Raw genomic sequence first — 17,812 nt, 5'->3', positions numbered from 1 at the left:
AGAGTACAACAGGATTTTAACCAATGATGAAAATCAAAAACAGTATTTATTACAATTTGTCAAGGATTATAAAAATAAGTATCCCGACAGGAAAAAATCAACTTTATTATGATGTAAAGAATTTTGAAACTGAAAAAAACAATTAGCATAATTTTTACATTTGTAACATCAGTAATATTTTTTCAACTATAGTATAATTTAAAATTTTGCTCGAAAGCTAATGAGTTTAAAAATTGTGTAAGAATTAAACTTATAGTCCATAACATTTTCAACAATTTATATTCTATAATTTTTTTTCTATGATCGCTCATTTCCGAATTAAGTACAAAACACTAGAAAACTACCCCTATTGTCCAATTTTCAACCCCGAGTAGGCACGGGTTAAACTTGTCTGATTGACGTGAAATTTTTTTTGGTTCGTTTTTACATGTGTATAAACAAATTTGGGGGGTTGAGACCAAGGAATTTCTAAAAGAAATTTTTCATAATCTATAACTAAGGACCACTCTAATACCCACCTTTCACAATTTTAAAACACGTATATATTTATTTTAATTGAAATTTTTTATTAAAATTAATTTTACACATACTGAGTTAGTATTTATTAATTTATATAGGTAACACAATTGTCGTTCGTTGGAGGGGAGGTCGTGACACACCTTGAGTAATATCAATTTTTATAAGATTAACTGAAAAACCGAAAAGAAAAACATAAATAAACGATATAAAAAATCTCCACAAAATTTCATACATTTCACTCACCATTATCAACAAATTCATTTATTCAATTGAATTTTGTATTATTTTTTAATGTTATTTATTTTTTGGTTTTAATTGATTTTTTTAACTATTTGTTTTATGATACATTGTCAGATATTAGTATTTAAGAACTCCCCGTTAACCCTTAAATGTTAAGACATTCATTGAAGAATCTTTAATATATAAAGTTATTTGTTATTTAACTATTTTCCCTGTAGAAGGAGAGAAATCAAGGAAAATAGGTGAGGGCTCTCTAATTTTAAGTATAAAAATTATTTCAAAATTTGGGATTATTTTCAGTCCATCAGTGGCCGGGTAACAATGGTAACTGTTTCAACTCTGACCACTATGTGTAAGTAGTTGTTTATTTAATGAAGTATACATTGATACATAAATATTATGTTACTTGTATACTGTATATATATATGACTCTGAGACATGAATTAACCAGAGATTAACTTAAACGATTCAGTTTGATATAACTACGTCCAATTTTAAGCTCTGGTCTGGAGCACACGATCCACAATAACCGCCACACCTTCCAGTAATTTTGTAAGGAAACCAGTGACAATAAGCGAGGACGTGATTGGAGAGGTGGAAAGTTTTAAGTATTTAGGATCAGTTGTGCAAAAGAGCGATGATATTGACGAGGATATAAGACCAGGATTAAGTGTGGGTGGTTGAATTGGAGAGAAGCGTTTGGTGTCTTATGCGATAAAAGAATTTCAATGAGGCTAAAAGGTAAATTCTACAAGACTGTAGTGAGATCAGCTATAATGTATGATTCAGAGTGTTGGGTGGTTGATAAGCAAGTAGAGCAAAGAATGAGTGTAGCAGAGATGAGAATGCTTAGATGGATGAATGGAATGATTAGACAAGATAGGATAAGAAATGAGCATATAAGAGGGAGTACAGGTGTAACGTCAATCGTGGATAAGATGAGAGAAAATAGACTTAGATGGTTTGGTCATGTTATGAGAAGAGAAGAATCGGAAGCCATAAGAACAGTTGTAGAAATGAATGTTGAAGGAAAAAGAGTTAGAGGAAGAGCAAAAAAGAGTTGGGGAGATGTTATTGAATGCGATATGAGAACAGCTGATGTGAGCGTAAAAGATGTGGGAGATCGTGTCAAGTGGAAGTTTAGGACAAGGGTGGTTGACCCTAAGTAGTTGGGATTAAGGCGAGGAAGAAGAAGAAGATTTGTTATTTAACTATTGTCTACTTTCGTCATTTATTGGATGTGTGGTTACCCGACATCCTCCCAGGTAACCCCTCTCTCCCGCTTTAATAATAGTGATTTAAACAGGCTTAAGGTAATACGACTTTCTAGTATGGTGCACAATTAGCTGCTTTACGGTCTGCTGCCTCTTACGAAACAGTGTCAACTAAAAGTAATTAATTTACAAAGAAAAGTGAACGTCAATTAATAGACATAAATCAAGGGAAATATAATAGAGGAGAATATATAAAACTTCTCGCATTTCAATGTTCTAATCTAACTTAAAAAAGAAACATTCTCAGAAATTAAGTATTTTCAGACATTAAACCACTACGATTTTTTATATTCCTACATTATTACTTATTCATAGAGTATATGAAAATTATATTTTCATTTTCGCAATCTGTGACTTGTTCTCAAAAAGATAATTTAATTCAATGGTGATTTAATTTTAAGTATTTAACATAATATGTTTTTTATAATTAATAAATTATTTGAAAAGAAAAACTTTTTTTTACATTCATAATTTATAAGTCTATATTTATTTAAATTAGTAAGGTTTTTTGGTAGATTTGATTCACAAAAGGATACATTATAAAACTTAAAATTATAATATTTTTAGTACTTTTTTTTATTAAGCAATAGGTTTATTATGATATTATAAAAGTAAGTTGATGAAAAATTTGAAGAATACACAATATTAAACAATTTTATTAACTAATAAATAAGTAATTATAAAATAACAATAAACAATCTTTTATAAAATAATACAGTTATTTAAAAATTTTACAATGTAAAAAGTAGAATCCGTTGAAAAAATCTTAAAGGGTTTAAAAATTTTGTGTGGAAATAAATCAATAATCAATAAAACATAACTTAAACTTCTAAATATTACGTATTATTTTTATAAATTAAAAATTAAGAGGATGTATAAAATGCTACTAGTAAATATGCAAATATAATAAATAAACATAAATATAATTAATATATTCAATGTATACTAGTTGCGTTACCTATAGAATCTTGAATTATTATGACTAGAGATCATAAAATAAAAATAAGTCTTTATTCAAATCAGATTAAAATCTCATTTTTAATACTGTCATTGGACTTTTAATTACATAATAATAAATTAACTTAAGGAGAATCGAAGAGCATGCAATGCACGAAGAACTTATTTTAAAACATTTATAGTATTATAATATATAAGGAAAATTTACAACAAAAAAACTTAATATAAATGAACACACAAAATTGGCATTAAACAGCATCATAGTCAAGTACAAAGAATTTAAATATTAACTAATTTTTGTAAATTAAATTCAAAGAAAATAGAATAGGATAGTTATATAAATCGTTGAAGACTTATTTTATCATTCCAATTAGTTCCAAAATTTGAAATACTTTTTAAAAATTTTACAAACTGATATTAATATTTTAAAGGTTGCTTATATCAAGAAATAATTTTAATCATGTTATTTATTTTTGAGAGTCTGTTTACTTCTATTTTGTAATTTAAACAGTTACATAAATAATATTTTTCATAATATTAATACAAATCAGTCAAAATGTAATATTTAGTGATACTATTAAATTGAAAATTTATTTATTATAGAGAGGTCTATAAATTCGATTTATATATTGTAATAACATTTTTATTTTTAACCTTACAACACTTAGATTAAGAGACATCATCATTTACAATTTGCTGTAAGCTCATCTTATTTCATTTCTTGGGCGAAATCAATATTATTTTATTCCATATATTAAATATCAAAATTGTATAGTAACAACATTTTATGACACTACGCTGTAGTCACAAATTTGTTGAATATGAATAAGCTACTTAATTTTAAGTATAAAAATTATTTCTAAATTTGGGATTATTTTCAGTCCATCAGTGGCCGTGTAACAATGGTAACTGTTTCAACTCTGACCACTATGTGTAAGTAGTTGTTTACTTAATGAAGTATACATTGATACATAAATATTATGTTACTTGTATACTGTATATATATATATATATATATATGACTCTGAGATATAAACTAACCAGAGATTAACTTAATCGATTTAATTTGATGTAACTACGTCCAATTTTAAGCTCTGGTCTGGAGCACACGATCCACAATAACCACCACACCTTCCAGTAATTTTCGTGTTATCCTAAAAATAAATAAATTAAATATTTTTACCTAAATTAATATCAAAATATATACTAACTTCATTTTTGTTCACCCTTGACGAGGTGTCAAGCCCCCTTTTAATCCACATAACATTTTGGGAAATTTTCATACCTGTCCCATTCAAGTCTATACTAAATTTTCCTTGGGGGCACCCACTTTTAAATTTGCTATAGCAATCACCAGCTTCACCATATGGTACAAATCTACCATGTATTTGTTTAGCAAATGTGAAATCTCTGGCTGAAATGTAATAAAAATTTTAATCAAATAAATTTAAGAAAAAAATGTTGATATTAATACATACATTCTATCGTAAGCGAGGTTACGTTGAATCGTATTTTATAGAATTTAGTCAAACCAGAAGAAATATAAGGCATATCTTGGCATGGGCAAATATCTTGTCTTTCACCATTAAAAGGACAAGTTGTAGGATCTTTAAGTCTGTAAAAATTATGTTTGAGTGAAATTATTAAAAAACACATTTTTTTAAATATATATTTCTTTTTTACATTACAACTCAATTATTTAATGTTAATAGTTTATTTTACCTTTTATCATACATTTCAGAATAATTTTCGCTATCTTTAAGCAATGTAATATACTCAGTGGGTACTCTGGTACTCATTGAATGACAATAAATTGATATGTTACGACCAAGTATAGTGAGTATATACTCTTTATCAATTGAATGAGGAAATTTTCGTAAGACATCGGCACATGATGTGTAACCAGTACACTTTTTTTGATTACACTTCTGTTTCCTAGGGGGGCGAATACTCCAGTCACAGTTTTTCCTTCGTACTTTTTTCATTGCTTTATTAACACAGTACACTCGACGGGTCTGCCGACCTTTTTTGCCACATACATGTGAACACTCTCGCCAATGATCAGGCTTCCAAGTATATTCAGTTGGAGTCAGACAGGCACGAAGATTGCATAACTTCTGTGTAGCTGGTTGTTTACCAGAGCCTTCACATAGAATTTCACTCGAGGCATACTTCCATCCATCTCTATGTAAATACCGACAGCTAACTTGTCGATTTTGCATACCTTGGCCACAAGTAGCCGAGCAAGGTGACCATCGCGATGCCCACCATTTGTATTGTACTCCTGACACTGAAATAACTGATGATTTAGGACATATTACTGAAGTTCGACAGGACTGAGTGATTTCTGGTTTCTTTAGCCCATTACACTGATTAGCCGGTAATAAAACTCCTTCATTATTTTGACATTTAACCTGTCGATTTTGATAACCATTGCCACATGTAACGTTACACTAAAAATAGAAATTAATTAGATACAATAAATTAAAAGCTAATTCATACAACTTTAGCGAAAAATTAGATTATTTGATTTTAATAGTCCAACAAGTAAACTACCTTTCAGCAATAAAAATAAAGATAGTCATTTACATTTAGGAATAAATTATAGTTTATATCCCTAATTTTAATTCACACTTATATAAACTTTTATTTTTGTATCGTATATTTATATTATTTAAATGGTTAGTTTAGAAATGAGTAAACGAATAAATACTTAGCAATATATTCATATGTTACTTAAAATTATGAAAAGCAAATAATATAAAAATAAGCTGTTAAATAAAAAATTGTAAGCGCAATATTTTGTTACAAATAAATAAATAATGCAAAAAAAATTAATCCACTTTAAAATCATCATGACAATACTTTTTCAAAAGTAAAACCTAGGCATATATTAAAGATAAAATTTTTATCTTATATTTCTTTCTACTTACTTTAACTTCATGATTTACCAGAATATAGAAAAGAACAAATAATGGATTGTCGCAAATGAAAAATTTTATTAACAAAATATAACAAATAAAAACAAAAATATAAACATTTTATCCTTAACTCATTTTTTATTTCTATACTAAAAACTCCCGTTCGTTGTGATAACGTACTCGTGTCTCATCTTCTGTTTCAAAATTAACTAGGTAATTATTTTTTTTTTGATCGTTGTTCTTTTTCTCTTAAATGTTTTAACTATAACACAATTATTATTGAAGAAACAAATTTAATAAATTTATACTTATAATCAAAAATAATTTATTAATTTAAAATCTTGATGAACTAATCGTACATTCAATTTGTTTAAAATTTTATGAAATCTAAAATATGAACTTTATTTTATTTTTTATATAAAATTTATAATATTAACATTTAAAATATTAAAATACATTTATTTTTTAAACTAATGATAAGAAAAAATTTCAATCTAAAAGAATAATATGAAATCGACTACGTATTATTTTATTCCTAAACTTTGTGTTTATATATGTTTAAATTATACTAGGAACATTACATGGAAGTTTGGATTAATTGTGTTATATTTATGTAGCAAAAGACTTAATGCTAAAAAATCAATATTCAGTTCAGAATATACACTTATTAGCAATCAAGTATGAAGATGAATTTAGATTAAAAATTACAGGTAAAGAAGAAATATTTTAATAAAATGTTTTTTTAATGTTTAAAAATAATGCAATACCACAAATAAAATATGATAAAACAGGAGTTGAGTGTTAATTTTGTTATTAGTATTGTGTCCATTAAGTGATGTTATTAGTTAACCTTTTTTTGTGTGTGTGTGCTTACGTGAATTAATAAATAAAATATATTTCAATACGCAATAAATAATTAAAAAGTAACGGTTTAATAAGAAAAAATTAAATAACAAATTTTAGCATTTGCATATATACCTTGGACCATTCGCCATAATTCCAAGAATTAATTGAAATTTGTTTAGATTCACATGGACGATTATTACATGGTGTAAATGTTTCTGGTTTCGGTTCAGGACACAATTCTTCATCTTCATCATTGCCTCTTATAGACTGACATACCACATTTCTCTCTTGTATACCTTTCCCACAAAATGCAGAACACTGAAATGAATTATCAAATTATTCGAATATTGATTTTTAGTATTATAATCATACATCTCCCCATTTTTCGATTTTCCATTTGGCAACCGGCTTACATCTTTTATGACTTTCGCAAGACCTTCGGGATTCTGGTTTTTCCATCTGTACAGCACAATGTGTCTCATCTACTAACTGACCACTTACAGATGACACACAAGTAACATCACGTTCTTCAAAACCCTGAGAATCAGCAAATAATTTTATTAACTTTTAAAAAGTAAGAAAATTAATATACACACTTGGCCACATTCAGTTGAACATCCTTTCCATGCTCCCGCATACCAAGTAACGCACATTGGTGCAATACAAACTTGAGTGTGTTTTGGTCTATTTTTAGTTTTACACAACAGCTCTGAGACTGATTTACCAGTTACAGTGTTTACGCAATTTACTGGCCTTCTTCGATAACCTTGACCACAAGATGATGAACACTGGAACTATAGTAAAATGTTAATCATAGCGTTAAATTTAATAAAATAAAGAATTTGTTCAGAATTAAAAATATATATTAACATACGTTGGACCAATGTTCAGCTTTCCATGTGTATAGTTTACTACTTATTTGTATGGAATTAGATTCGTGTTCCTCGGGATTTTCAAATATTTCATTTTCATGTCTCTCGTCATACACCGATGTTGTAGTTGCAACTGGGCATAAGTACAGCATACATTCTTCTTCTTCTGCAGGTTTGGGAATGAAGGCGAAAGCCGTATCTTCAGGCACATTACACTTTACAATCCGACGAACTATGCCTTTTCCACAAGTTACAGAACACTAAAAATACCTTTATTTTTAACCATAGCTATACTACATTAATTATTTATTTGTTATCCTTCATTTTATTAATATAATAATAGCTCGATAGTTATAGTATTTTTTTGTATAAATTGTATAAATAATTCAACAAATTTTAAAAATCCAAGCACGCTAAATAATTATCTTAGAAAATTATTTTTTTCCTTATTCTATTATATAATAAGATTATTCTTGATTTAACATTTTATTAAATTCTATTGAACAAATATACCTCCAGCTATACACTTGACTGTTGTCAAAATTATTCTCTCTCAAAAAAATAAAAAACTCAGCACAGTGGGGACGTGGCAAAGTTGGGTCCAATATAGATTTAATCTGACAGAGATTAAAATCACTATCATAAAAAACGATTCGATGCAAATTTGTTGATAGTGATTAATGTTAAAACATTGGTGGATTATTTCAAAAGCAACATGATCTCCTATTTCCTTATTTATATCCTGATAATAAGTTTCAAGATTTATAAGTGCAATATATGAATAAATATTTACTATAGCAATTAAATATATTATGATATATAGTAATATATACATTACCAATTTTTAAATTTGTAATTTTTTGGGGAATTTCCCCTATTTATGGGGAACTAGGGATTTTTTTTTAATTTTTGAGGGTAATGTCTTCGACTAGATACGATTTGTGATATTTTAACGTGTCGTTGAAAAAAATCGGTTTGATGAGAGCTAAGAAAAAGTGGTAATAGACACAAAAAAAAATAGTAATAATAATAATAAAACACATCATAGTAAAATGAATACCTTCTTAGCTTCGCACCAAAGTTAAAATGTAGATAAACTTTTTATAAAATATGTAGTTAAATATATTTTTATATTTTGTTAAATGTTAATTTATAAATTTAACTATAGTTAAATTAAATAATCAAATTATGGATTTAAATAATGACTGGTTTCGGTGTACAAACTAGTTTAGGGTCGTATGCAGTTAAAATTTTGATTTCAGTTAAAACCGAAAAAATTAGTTACCATCAGTTTTTATAAAATTGTTGGAATCAATAAATTTTATGTGGGATTGAAATTGTTTGATTAAAGTTTCAGTATCGGTTTTATATAACGATGGAATTCGGTTAAACATTTAAGCCGATAAAAAAACATGATTGGTTTCGGTTTTAGAAATCAGTTTCGGGTCGATGCGGTTTTCAGGATTTCTTAATTATAATCTAACTATTATATACACTTACTGGGGACCACTGGCCAATTAACCATGCTGGACAAATAGTCGTTTTACATGGTTCCTTTTGAACAGGTTGTGTATTTGTATCGCAATACGCAGGCGGCAACACTTTAGTGTTATCAGTACACCATACAGAGCGTTCTTTTAAACCTTCACCACATGTAGCTGAACACTAAATAATTTAAAAATTTTTAATACATCAAACAAACTAATTAAAAATCTATTCATCAATCTACCGAAGACCAATCTCCCATGGACCACTCAGGACATTTTTCAGTATTACATGATCGAGAAATAATTTTTTCATCAGCATTACACGAAATCTCTTCTTTTAAGTCACCGTTGTTGTTTACACAAAATGCTTCTCTATATTGCACACCAGTTCCACACGATTTGGAACACTGTAAATAAAAAAATAACTACAGATATATGTTTGGAAGATTACCAATAACACTAACAGTAGACCACTCTTTATATTTCCAATGAGTTTCTAAACAAAGACCTGTACAGGGAATACTACTAGAAGGTTGTATTAAATGTGAACACATAGTATCAGGCATTTGAGTTGAAGAGCGTTTGTGAATTTCTTGTATACAAACTGAGCTTTGAGTACGTGTACCTAAACCACATTCTACGGAACATTCAGATTGACCAATTATTTTCCATCTATCAACATGTAAAACCTTAAATAACTAAATTTTACATATTATATCTATTATTAAATGAAATGAAATTTTTAATTATTAGAATTAAATTTATAATGCACATGAGATTGAAAATTGAAATACAAATTATTCATATTCAATAAACTATCTAGGTTCAAATTCTAAAATTAATTAATCCGTGATATGATTTGGTGAAGGAAGTAAAAAAACTTTAATACGCGTATATCAGCAACCTCATATTATAAGAAAAATTTATAGACACACTAGTGTGAAACAAAGAATTTAAATTAAATAAAAATGTATTAAATGTATACTTGAGTAAACAATGAGTGTTGCAAGACTGTTTATGTGGACGAGGCACATCCCGATCACTACAATAACCTTGAGCTTCTTCACCAGTTGCTTTTCTTATGCACACATATACCCTTAATTGCTCCCCTAAAGTTAAAACAAAATTATAGAATTTTTTTATTATTATTAAGATGTATCAGATGTAACACTTCCTAATCAAGCATTCATGACTTAAATTCTATATTTAAAATTAGTTAACTAAGTTACTTATTGTAAAAATTAGTATAGATTATAAAAATTCCGGTTTTAAAAAAAATAATTAAATACATAAATTTTATTTTTAATTCTTAAATTTATTTTCAAATAATATCATTAAAATTTTAACAATAATATTATTATTATTGATAAACTTTATCACCATATAATTATTACCATTGCAAATTTGATCACAAGGCCCCCATTCGTTAGTTAGTGCCCATGTGTAAAGATCACGTTCTTCTCGCATTACAGTATATTGATAAACTATATCTGGAGCGTATAGCTTTCCCATTGACAATACCTTAAAAATATACCAATTAAAATAAACACAGAAATTTTTAATTTTAATAAATTAATCATTCTTTTTTTTAGTTTGATAAAAGAAAAATACTTAAAATAAAAACGATTATACTGTTTTATTAGAACCCTGATACATTGACTAATTTATGAGAGTAAATATTGCTTGATTGCTTGAAGTGCTTGAGGATATATCCATGATTGCAGTTTGCAGTAAATATTATTAAGAAATTAAATCATAAATGATATTTATTTGTATGATAAATACAAATCATCAGGGAATTATTAAAATATTTTTGTATATAAATTCTTAATCAAATAATTCAATAAATATAATTTTTAAACACTGCTCACATTTTGTTTTTAAAACTATAAAATACTATATCATTTTTTTTCAGAAGTTAGTATTTTTTATATGTATAGAATACACAATTTAAAATTATAGCAATATGTACCATGTATATTTATAATATGTATATTTAGAAACATGATTAATTAGCTTCAATATAAGAAAATGATCTAAGTAAAAGATCGGTAGTGAACAACTTTTGATCCAGAACATGGAAGTTATTAACACTTTATTTTTATCTCAAGCAATTTATAAGCCACACTCCATAGGCGTAATTAATTTTTTTAATTTTTACGATTTACGGCTATGTAACAATTATTACTTCTTTCATCCAGAACAAAAGTGCTAATATTTTTCAAAATACTGGTTCAAAAGATGTTGTTGACCAATTATTTTCTTATTGGCTACCAGATTAAAAATATATTTTTTCTTTCAATTTCTAAAGTGGACACTAATTTATCGTGAAGGAGAAAGGACCAATTTTTTTTTAAATTATAATAACATAGGATTCTATAATTTCTGAATAGAAAAAATCATTTTTTTTTTTAATAATTATTAAATTATGCTTTATAATTTATATTCTTAAAGATATTCTTTGAATCATATTTAAAACAATCACGAGTTAATTTTTATATTAATATCCTATAACTTACTTCTACAGTTATATCTTTATTCAATGGTTTAGATGAGTTAATACGTTCGACAGGCGCATCAGAACCACTATACTCTATAAATGTACCACCATACACTATAATTTTGCTGAACATGCTCAAAACATAGTTGCCATTAAGTATGTACTCGCCAGTAGTACTATCAACTAAAGCCAAATAATTATCGTCTTTACTAGAACCATGGTATCCATGTTGTCGAATATCTAGGTTGGAGGATCCAGCTGGTACTTGAAGGACTTCAGAGTACCCTTGCTTTGAAATATTATGAAAACCAGAAATTTGTTTACAGCTGGAATTGTTTCCACCACATATACCACATAAATCCAATTGACTAGTGGAACCCAAAACATGATCGCAACCAGCTTTTTCACACCTCCCATTAACACATATATCGTAACTGTCTGGTGAGCAAGGGGTTCCATCTACCACTTTATCTTTTAATTGGTAATATGTTGCTGAAGATGAGACTCGGCAGTAGAGTTTACAACGTTCATCACCATCTAAATTATTAATTTAAAATAATCATTATCGTCGACAATTATTTAACAATAAAATATAATGCAGTCACCTCCTCCATATTTTGGCAACCACTGTATATCAGTTTTTAGTTCTGGAATGTTGAATGAATTGTTATTGAATTTTGCACATTGTTCACCTCTGAGTATTAGATCAAAGTTAAAGTTTGAAGAACAATGATGCTAAATCAAACAAAAATATTACCGAAAATCAGGTGTATCTGGTGGACAATCTTTTGTATTACAACTACCAATCTGAACTCTTTTACCAATACAATACTTTCCTCCGTTAGACGGTGGTGGGTTATTGCAATCTCTGTAACTTTTTTTCACTCCGCCACCACAAGTTCTCGTACACTCACCATATCTTAATTAAATAAAACTAATTTAAAATTCAATTTTTCAATTATTGACTAATAAATATAACTTAAAAAATTCCATTTCCAAAATGACATTTCAAAATTCACTTAGACTATAAAAGGCGATTCATTTACTGTGAACCAATCAATTACTCATAAAATAAAAAATATTGAAAATGTTATTTGGGTTATTTTAGTTAAACCTATCGATTAATAATAAAGTAGTTTTTAGGTACATTCCTTATTCTTTATTAGGGTATAAGTGTATCAACTTTATGTTTAAACGGTAATTACTTTACACGTTATTAAATATTTTATGCAATATAAAATTATACAATTAAAAAAATGACCTTTAAATTGACAATTAATTTAGAAATGAAATAGAAGTTATACATAATTTTAATATTTGATTGAGAAAGCGTACGAAAAAATACTAAATGATAATATTAATTATAATCCACGCCTCACCCCCTATATATATTTCCAAATAATAGTAACTACCTGCTCAATAAACGTTGATAATAAGCTATTAAATACATTTGAGATGCCATTTAAAAATAAAAATCGACACATTATACAAATGAAATCCTTAAACCGAAAAAATATTAGGTTAATACATCAAAAATAATAGGTTACCGAAAAATTCTCAATTTTATTTTTATTTTTTGTAAATAATTGAATAGTTTATGTTAAATAAATCATATAATTCATAAAACTATTGGGAAATTAATTTTTTTCTAATCTAAATCAATATTTACGGTTGCCATGGTCCCCATCCACCATTAACAGGTTTAAGAGCATTTCGATCTTTTGTTACACATTTTCCCTGTTGACACCAGTTTCTGCTATTCCAACATTGTGTTCCTTCTGCCCAAGGCATATGTTGTGTCCTACAACCATCTTTTTCGTCTGATCCCGTTGTACACCATAACCGTTGACAAACTGGCTGTTAATATTGTCAAAATTTTCTTAAATAATATCCAGAATAAAACTATTAAAAAACAAACCATATATGAACATATTTTTGATCCTGGCCCATATATTAATTCACATTGCTTATCTTCTGTGTAATTTTCACCAGGTAAATATTTTTCGTTTTGATTTCTATCGTTTTCCAAGTAATCATTTGTCGCATCGTCTTGTAGACACTTACCATTTCCAGCACTAATCAAATATTTCCATTTACAAATTATAGTCTTTTATTTATTTTAATAGAAATCACGCATAATTCAGAATTACAATCAAGAGATTCTTACTCTAAAAATTCCGTTAAAAAATGTCTGCTGCAAGCAGACCAAGTCCAAGGATGTGAATTGTGACCTAACATTCTAGACATGACATGTTGCACGCTATCTAGTTGTCCATATTCTTTACACTTGGCGTCATCATCATGATGCATGCTCAATCTAAGTAAAATATTGAAATAAATGTTCAAAAATGAATAAATTTATTAAACATTTTTCTTACACATGTCCAAGCTCGTGAGCAATAGTGAACGCAGCACTCAAACCGTTGTCCTGGACGATAGCGCAACTATTAATTTTACACATTGTCCCTAATTGAGCCAAACCTAATGTATTGTCACATTTTTTTAGATTGTGATTACGGCAAACATGTTCTCTATCAATTTGAAAAATTACAAATTAATGCGTGAATTTTGAATAATCTTCAAGTAAATTCATCATTAAAAGAAATATAAAATATTTTACTAATACGAACCTATACCATTGGTATTATATCATTAAAAAAGTTTACACTAAGTATTTATAATAAATTAATATAAAAAATGCATAGGTATATATAATATAAATTGATCACTTTTGTGTAATATTAATATAAATTAAAAATATAATTTAAATATTAATCAAAAACTAAACAAATATTTAACTTAAAAGTCACAAAAATTACAAAAAAAAATCGCGGATACATATTTTGAGAAGAACGCTACAATTATCAACGCTAAACACACACTGACTGACTCCCCGACCTAAAAATACTCCCTTATAAACCTATAGAGGCTCTATTACCTAATAGTGTTATCACTAATTGATGTTATCACCTAGTAAATTGCCACAATTTGCGATTTTACACAATTTTAATAATGAATTTTTCAGTGGATCAAGATCCCAATTAGGGATGTAGCTAGTCCATTGACTATCACGAGAAACAAAAGAAAAATAGGCGCCTATTTTATATAGTTTTCGGACATTTTAAAAGGGCTAGATAGAATTTTTTTAAATTTTGGCATTATTTTAATAACACCTATGATAATAATTTTCCGAAATATGTATCCGCGACTTTTAATTGTTACAATTATTAAATTTATTGCTGTGGCTTTTTGAGCTAAATATTTTTAGTTTTTATTTAATATTCCTAATTTTATATAGGTATATATCACTTGTATGACAATTGTTTTTTTTTACGATATAGACGAATTCATTGATAAACGCTGTGAACAAGTGAAATTGAATAACAAATAAAAAGTGCAAAGATTATTATTACCCACGCATAAACAAATAACCGGTTTCAAAGGCATCTCGTTTGATCAAATCCAAGAAAGCACTAACATCTTATAACTACACAATATTCTTATAGCTGCATCGAGTTATATAGGCACGTTTTAATATGGCTAACGAGGATTGATAAACGGCCATAAAGGAGAACGAAAGTTGTTTAAAAAACGAAACAAAATACTGGATTTGAACCAATGACTTTAGAAATTGGAAAGTCAATTAACAATTAGGACCACAATCTTAAATTAATACAAGTGCTAGTAGGACTGCAAAAATATCATATTCATAATTTGATAAAAAATTTTTTTTAATTTTTTTTGTACAACAAAATACTCGTATATAATTTTTCAAATATAAAAAAAATTATGGCATAATTTTATTTTACAATAACGTATTTATTTTTATAAAACATAGTGTAAACCGCGTTTTGTAATCGTTTCTATGGCGAAACCGTTAATTTCGATAATTTGAATTTTTTGAGAATTAAGCTGAAAATTAATTTTTTTGAGAATATGTGGTCAAATTTGCAATATGACACACATATTAAAAGTTATTGAAATAAATAATTTCTATTTTATCTTGAGATTATGTAGTTTTAAAAAAACTATTTCTATTATGAGCTATTCAAAAATAATGTATTAGTTTATTTCTATTGAATAATTTTTTAGAATTGAGACATTGGCGAACCTTCCATTTGCCATGGAAGGCAACTGTATGAAAAAATTAAAAATCTAAATATATCAATAAGCTAAAAAGTTTAACTCAACTTAACTTTTTAGCATAACTTGTTCAGGATCAATCCTGCTTTTTACTATGTATTATGATTTATAAAAAACTAAATTTACTCCACTTGTCAAAGATAAGTAATTGATAAGAATGTACATTGTGCGTACAAAATACTATTCATAGAGATTGTGAATGAACCGAATAATTTGATATCTCGTTAACTTACCGAGTCAACAATAACGCCGTATCATGGTGATTGTTACTAGAATCGTTTTCATCGTTATGATATGCTTGCCATTCACAAAATCTATGTAACATATCAGCAGCAGCTATACCTCCCAAACGGTTGCGGCTCTCAACTAAGTTATCTCTTAAAATAACTAGTTTTACCACAGCTATATGCATTGGATTTCCTATACTTTTATCTTTATATATTTTTGAAACCTGCAATTCAATACAGGTAAATCATAAAAATAAATTTTAACACATCATTCATTTATTAATTTTCGTTTAATAATGAGATAATTAATATGAGCGATTTCCTACAAAGGTTCCTTTATTTACGTTAAATTAATTAATGTTGTAGGAGAAGAGGATAAATTTTTTTTTTTTAATAAATTCAACACATTTTATTAAAAAACAAAATATCAAAACTTTGTAGAACTTCAAATGATTTTTTTTTTTTACGTCACAAGCAGATTGAGAAAATAAATATCATACTATTGACATTAATGTAAGAATATAGTTGTTAAGCTCATGTCCATGATATTCAGACATTTTTTTATCGGCTACAACCATCAATTCGACAATATGTTCAGATGAAAGAGATCGTTTCCTTCGAAATTTTGGCGTATGAGGAATTTCAGAGGTACTTGGTATGAAACTGGAAGATTCTGATACAAGTAAATCATCAACTAATGTATCCGATTCACTAGTAACTTCATTATCTAAGAACAAAACAAAAATGACATTATTAAAAAATAATAAATAAGTAGTTCAATCTAAATTATATGATTTATAGTTGACAATATTTATTTGTTATTACAGCATTCGTAAGTATTATTTAGAACATTTTTATTTGTTTTAAATTAAAATATAAATCAACAGTCTTCAACTATAAAATAAATCCCTTACTAATGGACTTTAAATGTGAATAATATAATATTGAATACATTTTAAATGGATCAACCTCATTGTTACAAACATTCGATAGCACACAAGTATTGATTATTATCTACACACTTATTGTGATATCTACAGTGGAAAATATGTCTCGACTTAGCATACAATAAACACAATGAATACATAAGTATTTAAACGTCTAAATGTTTCCATGAGGATTTACGATACAAATCCAATACATGGCCATAACAATAGATAGACAGTATTATATTGTGAATACATTGGTGTAATAAGTATATAATGAACTAAATATAAGAGTAGAAGGAAATGTCTTTAAAAAATATCTCTAATTGGATTCTAAATAGAATCAAATTTTATACAACCTTGTAAGCCACAATGTTGATCAAAATGATGTATCTGTTGCTCTAGTCTATCGCTAGGTAAACTATTACTCGCAGGAACAAAAGCTGTTGAGCGTGCCCGGTAAAACACATGTAGAACGGGAGTTAAATGGTCACTAGCTATTTCCGCAGGCTCGATGAAGTAATTATTAGAAGAAGTTCGAATATGGCCAGTCTAAAAAAAAATAAAACATAGATAAATGAGTTCCAATATCATTCAACAAGGTTATAATTTTAGGCTAAATACAGCTCACACTCATACTAAAAATCAATAATAATAAACGAAAAATAAATATTTTTAGTAACCACGAATCTCCTTTAATTTTTAAAGTGGAGTTGTTATTAAGATATAAAAAATACTTCATAAAATAACGCCCGCAATCAAAACAATAATAATATTCAACGTATTTTATGAAAGGCTACCTAACAGAATGGTTGTATCCATCCTTCTTCCTGGGGTTTATTTATATAAAGGCAGTTTAGGCTCTTTACAGCAGCACTTTATTTTTTATTGATTATAGTA

General features: G+C 27.4%; 1 protein-coding gene across 3 annotated transcripts in view; it reads right to left on the bottom strand.

Moving 5' to 3' along the window:
- Positions 1–1,181: 1,181 nt before the first annotated feature.
- Positions 1,182–17,812, bottom strand: part of LOC126906032 (A disintegrin and metalloproteinase with thrombospondin motifs 20-like) — a 67,089-nt gene continuing 50,458 nt past the window's right edge. Inside the window, exons 5-28 of one of the 3 annotated variants that reach the window (XM_050686262.1) lie at positions 17,272–17,464; positions 16,487–16,713; positions 15,993–16,210; positions 13,995–14,147; positions 13,784–13,933; positions 13,535–13,691; positions 13,286–13,473; positions 12,374–12,535; positions 12,222–12,310; positions 11,636–12,153; positions 10,511–10,637; positions 10,102–10,225; positions 9,581–9,788; positions 9,359–9,523; positions 9,130–9,294; positions 7,632–7,889; positions 7,354–7,551; positions 7,130–7,294; positions 6,890–7,075; positions 4,713–5,443; positions 4,469–4,605; positions 4,202–4,404; positions 4,122–4,144; positions 1,182–1,297 (exon numbers count right to left, since the gene is read on the bottom strand). In XM_050686262.1, the coding sequence (XP_050542219.1) occupies positions 1,228–1,297; positions 4,122–4,144; positions 4,202–4,404; positions 4,469–4,605; positions 4,713–5,443; positions 6,890–7,075; positions 7,130–7,294; positions 7,354–7,551; positions 7,632–7,889; positions 9,130–9,294; positions 9,359–9,523; positions 9,581–9,788; positions 10,102–10,225; positions 10,511–10,637; positions 11,636–12,153; positions 12,222–12,310; positions 12,374–12,535; positions 13,286–13,473; positions 13,535–13,691; positions 13,784–13,933; positions 13,995–14,147; positions 15,993–16,210; positions 16,487–16,713; positions 17,272–17,464 (4,815 nt within the window). In that variant the 3' untranslated portion in view covers positions 1,182–1,227. Of the gene's footprint in view, positions 1,298–3,347; positions 4,145–4,201; positions 4,405–4,468; positions 4,606–4,712; positions 5,444–5,919; positions 6,174–6,889; positions 7,076–7,129; positions 7,295–7,353; positions 7,552–7,631; positions 7,890–9,129; positions 9,295–9,358; positions 9,524–9,580; positions 9,789–10,101; positions 10,226–10,510; positions 10,638–11,635; positions 12,154–12,221; positions 12,311–12,373; positions 12,536–13,285; positions 13,474–13,534; positions 13,692–13,783; positions 13,934–13,994; positions 14,148–15,992; positions 16,211–16,486; positions 16,714–17,271; positions 17,465–17,812 lie in introns of those variants that run through there. The other 2 variants (XM_050686253.1, XM_050686272.1) reach the window with 2 other exon arrangements.

This window comes from Daktulosphaira vitifoliae, unplaced genomic scaffold, assembly GCF_025091365.1.
Source record: "Daktulosphaira vitifoliae isolate Bord-2020 unplaced genomic scaffold, ASM2509136v1 Scaffold_1, whole genome shotgun sequence".
In the NCBI taxonomy this organism is placed as follows: Eukaryota; Metazoa; Arthropoda; class Insecta; order Hemiptera; family Phylloxeridae; genus Daktulosphaira; species Daktulosphaira vitifoliae.
Note: the sequence above shows the minus strand (reverse complement) of the source record. Positions and strands in the feature narration are given on the sequence as shown.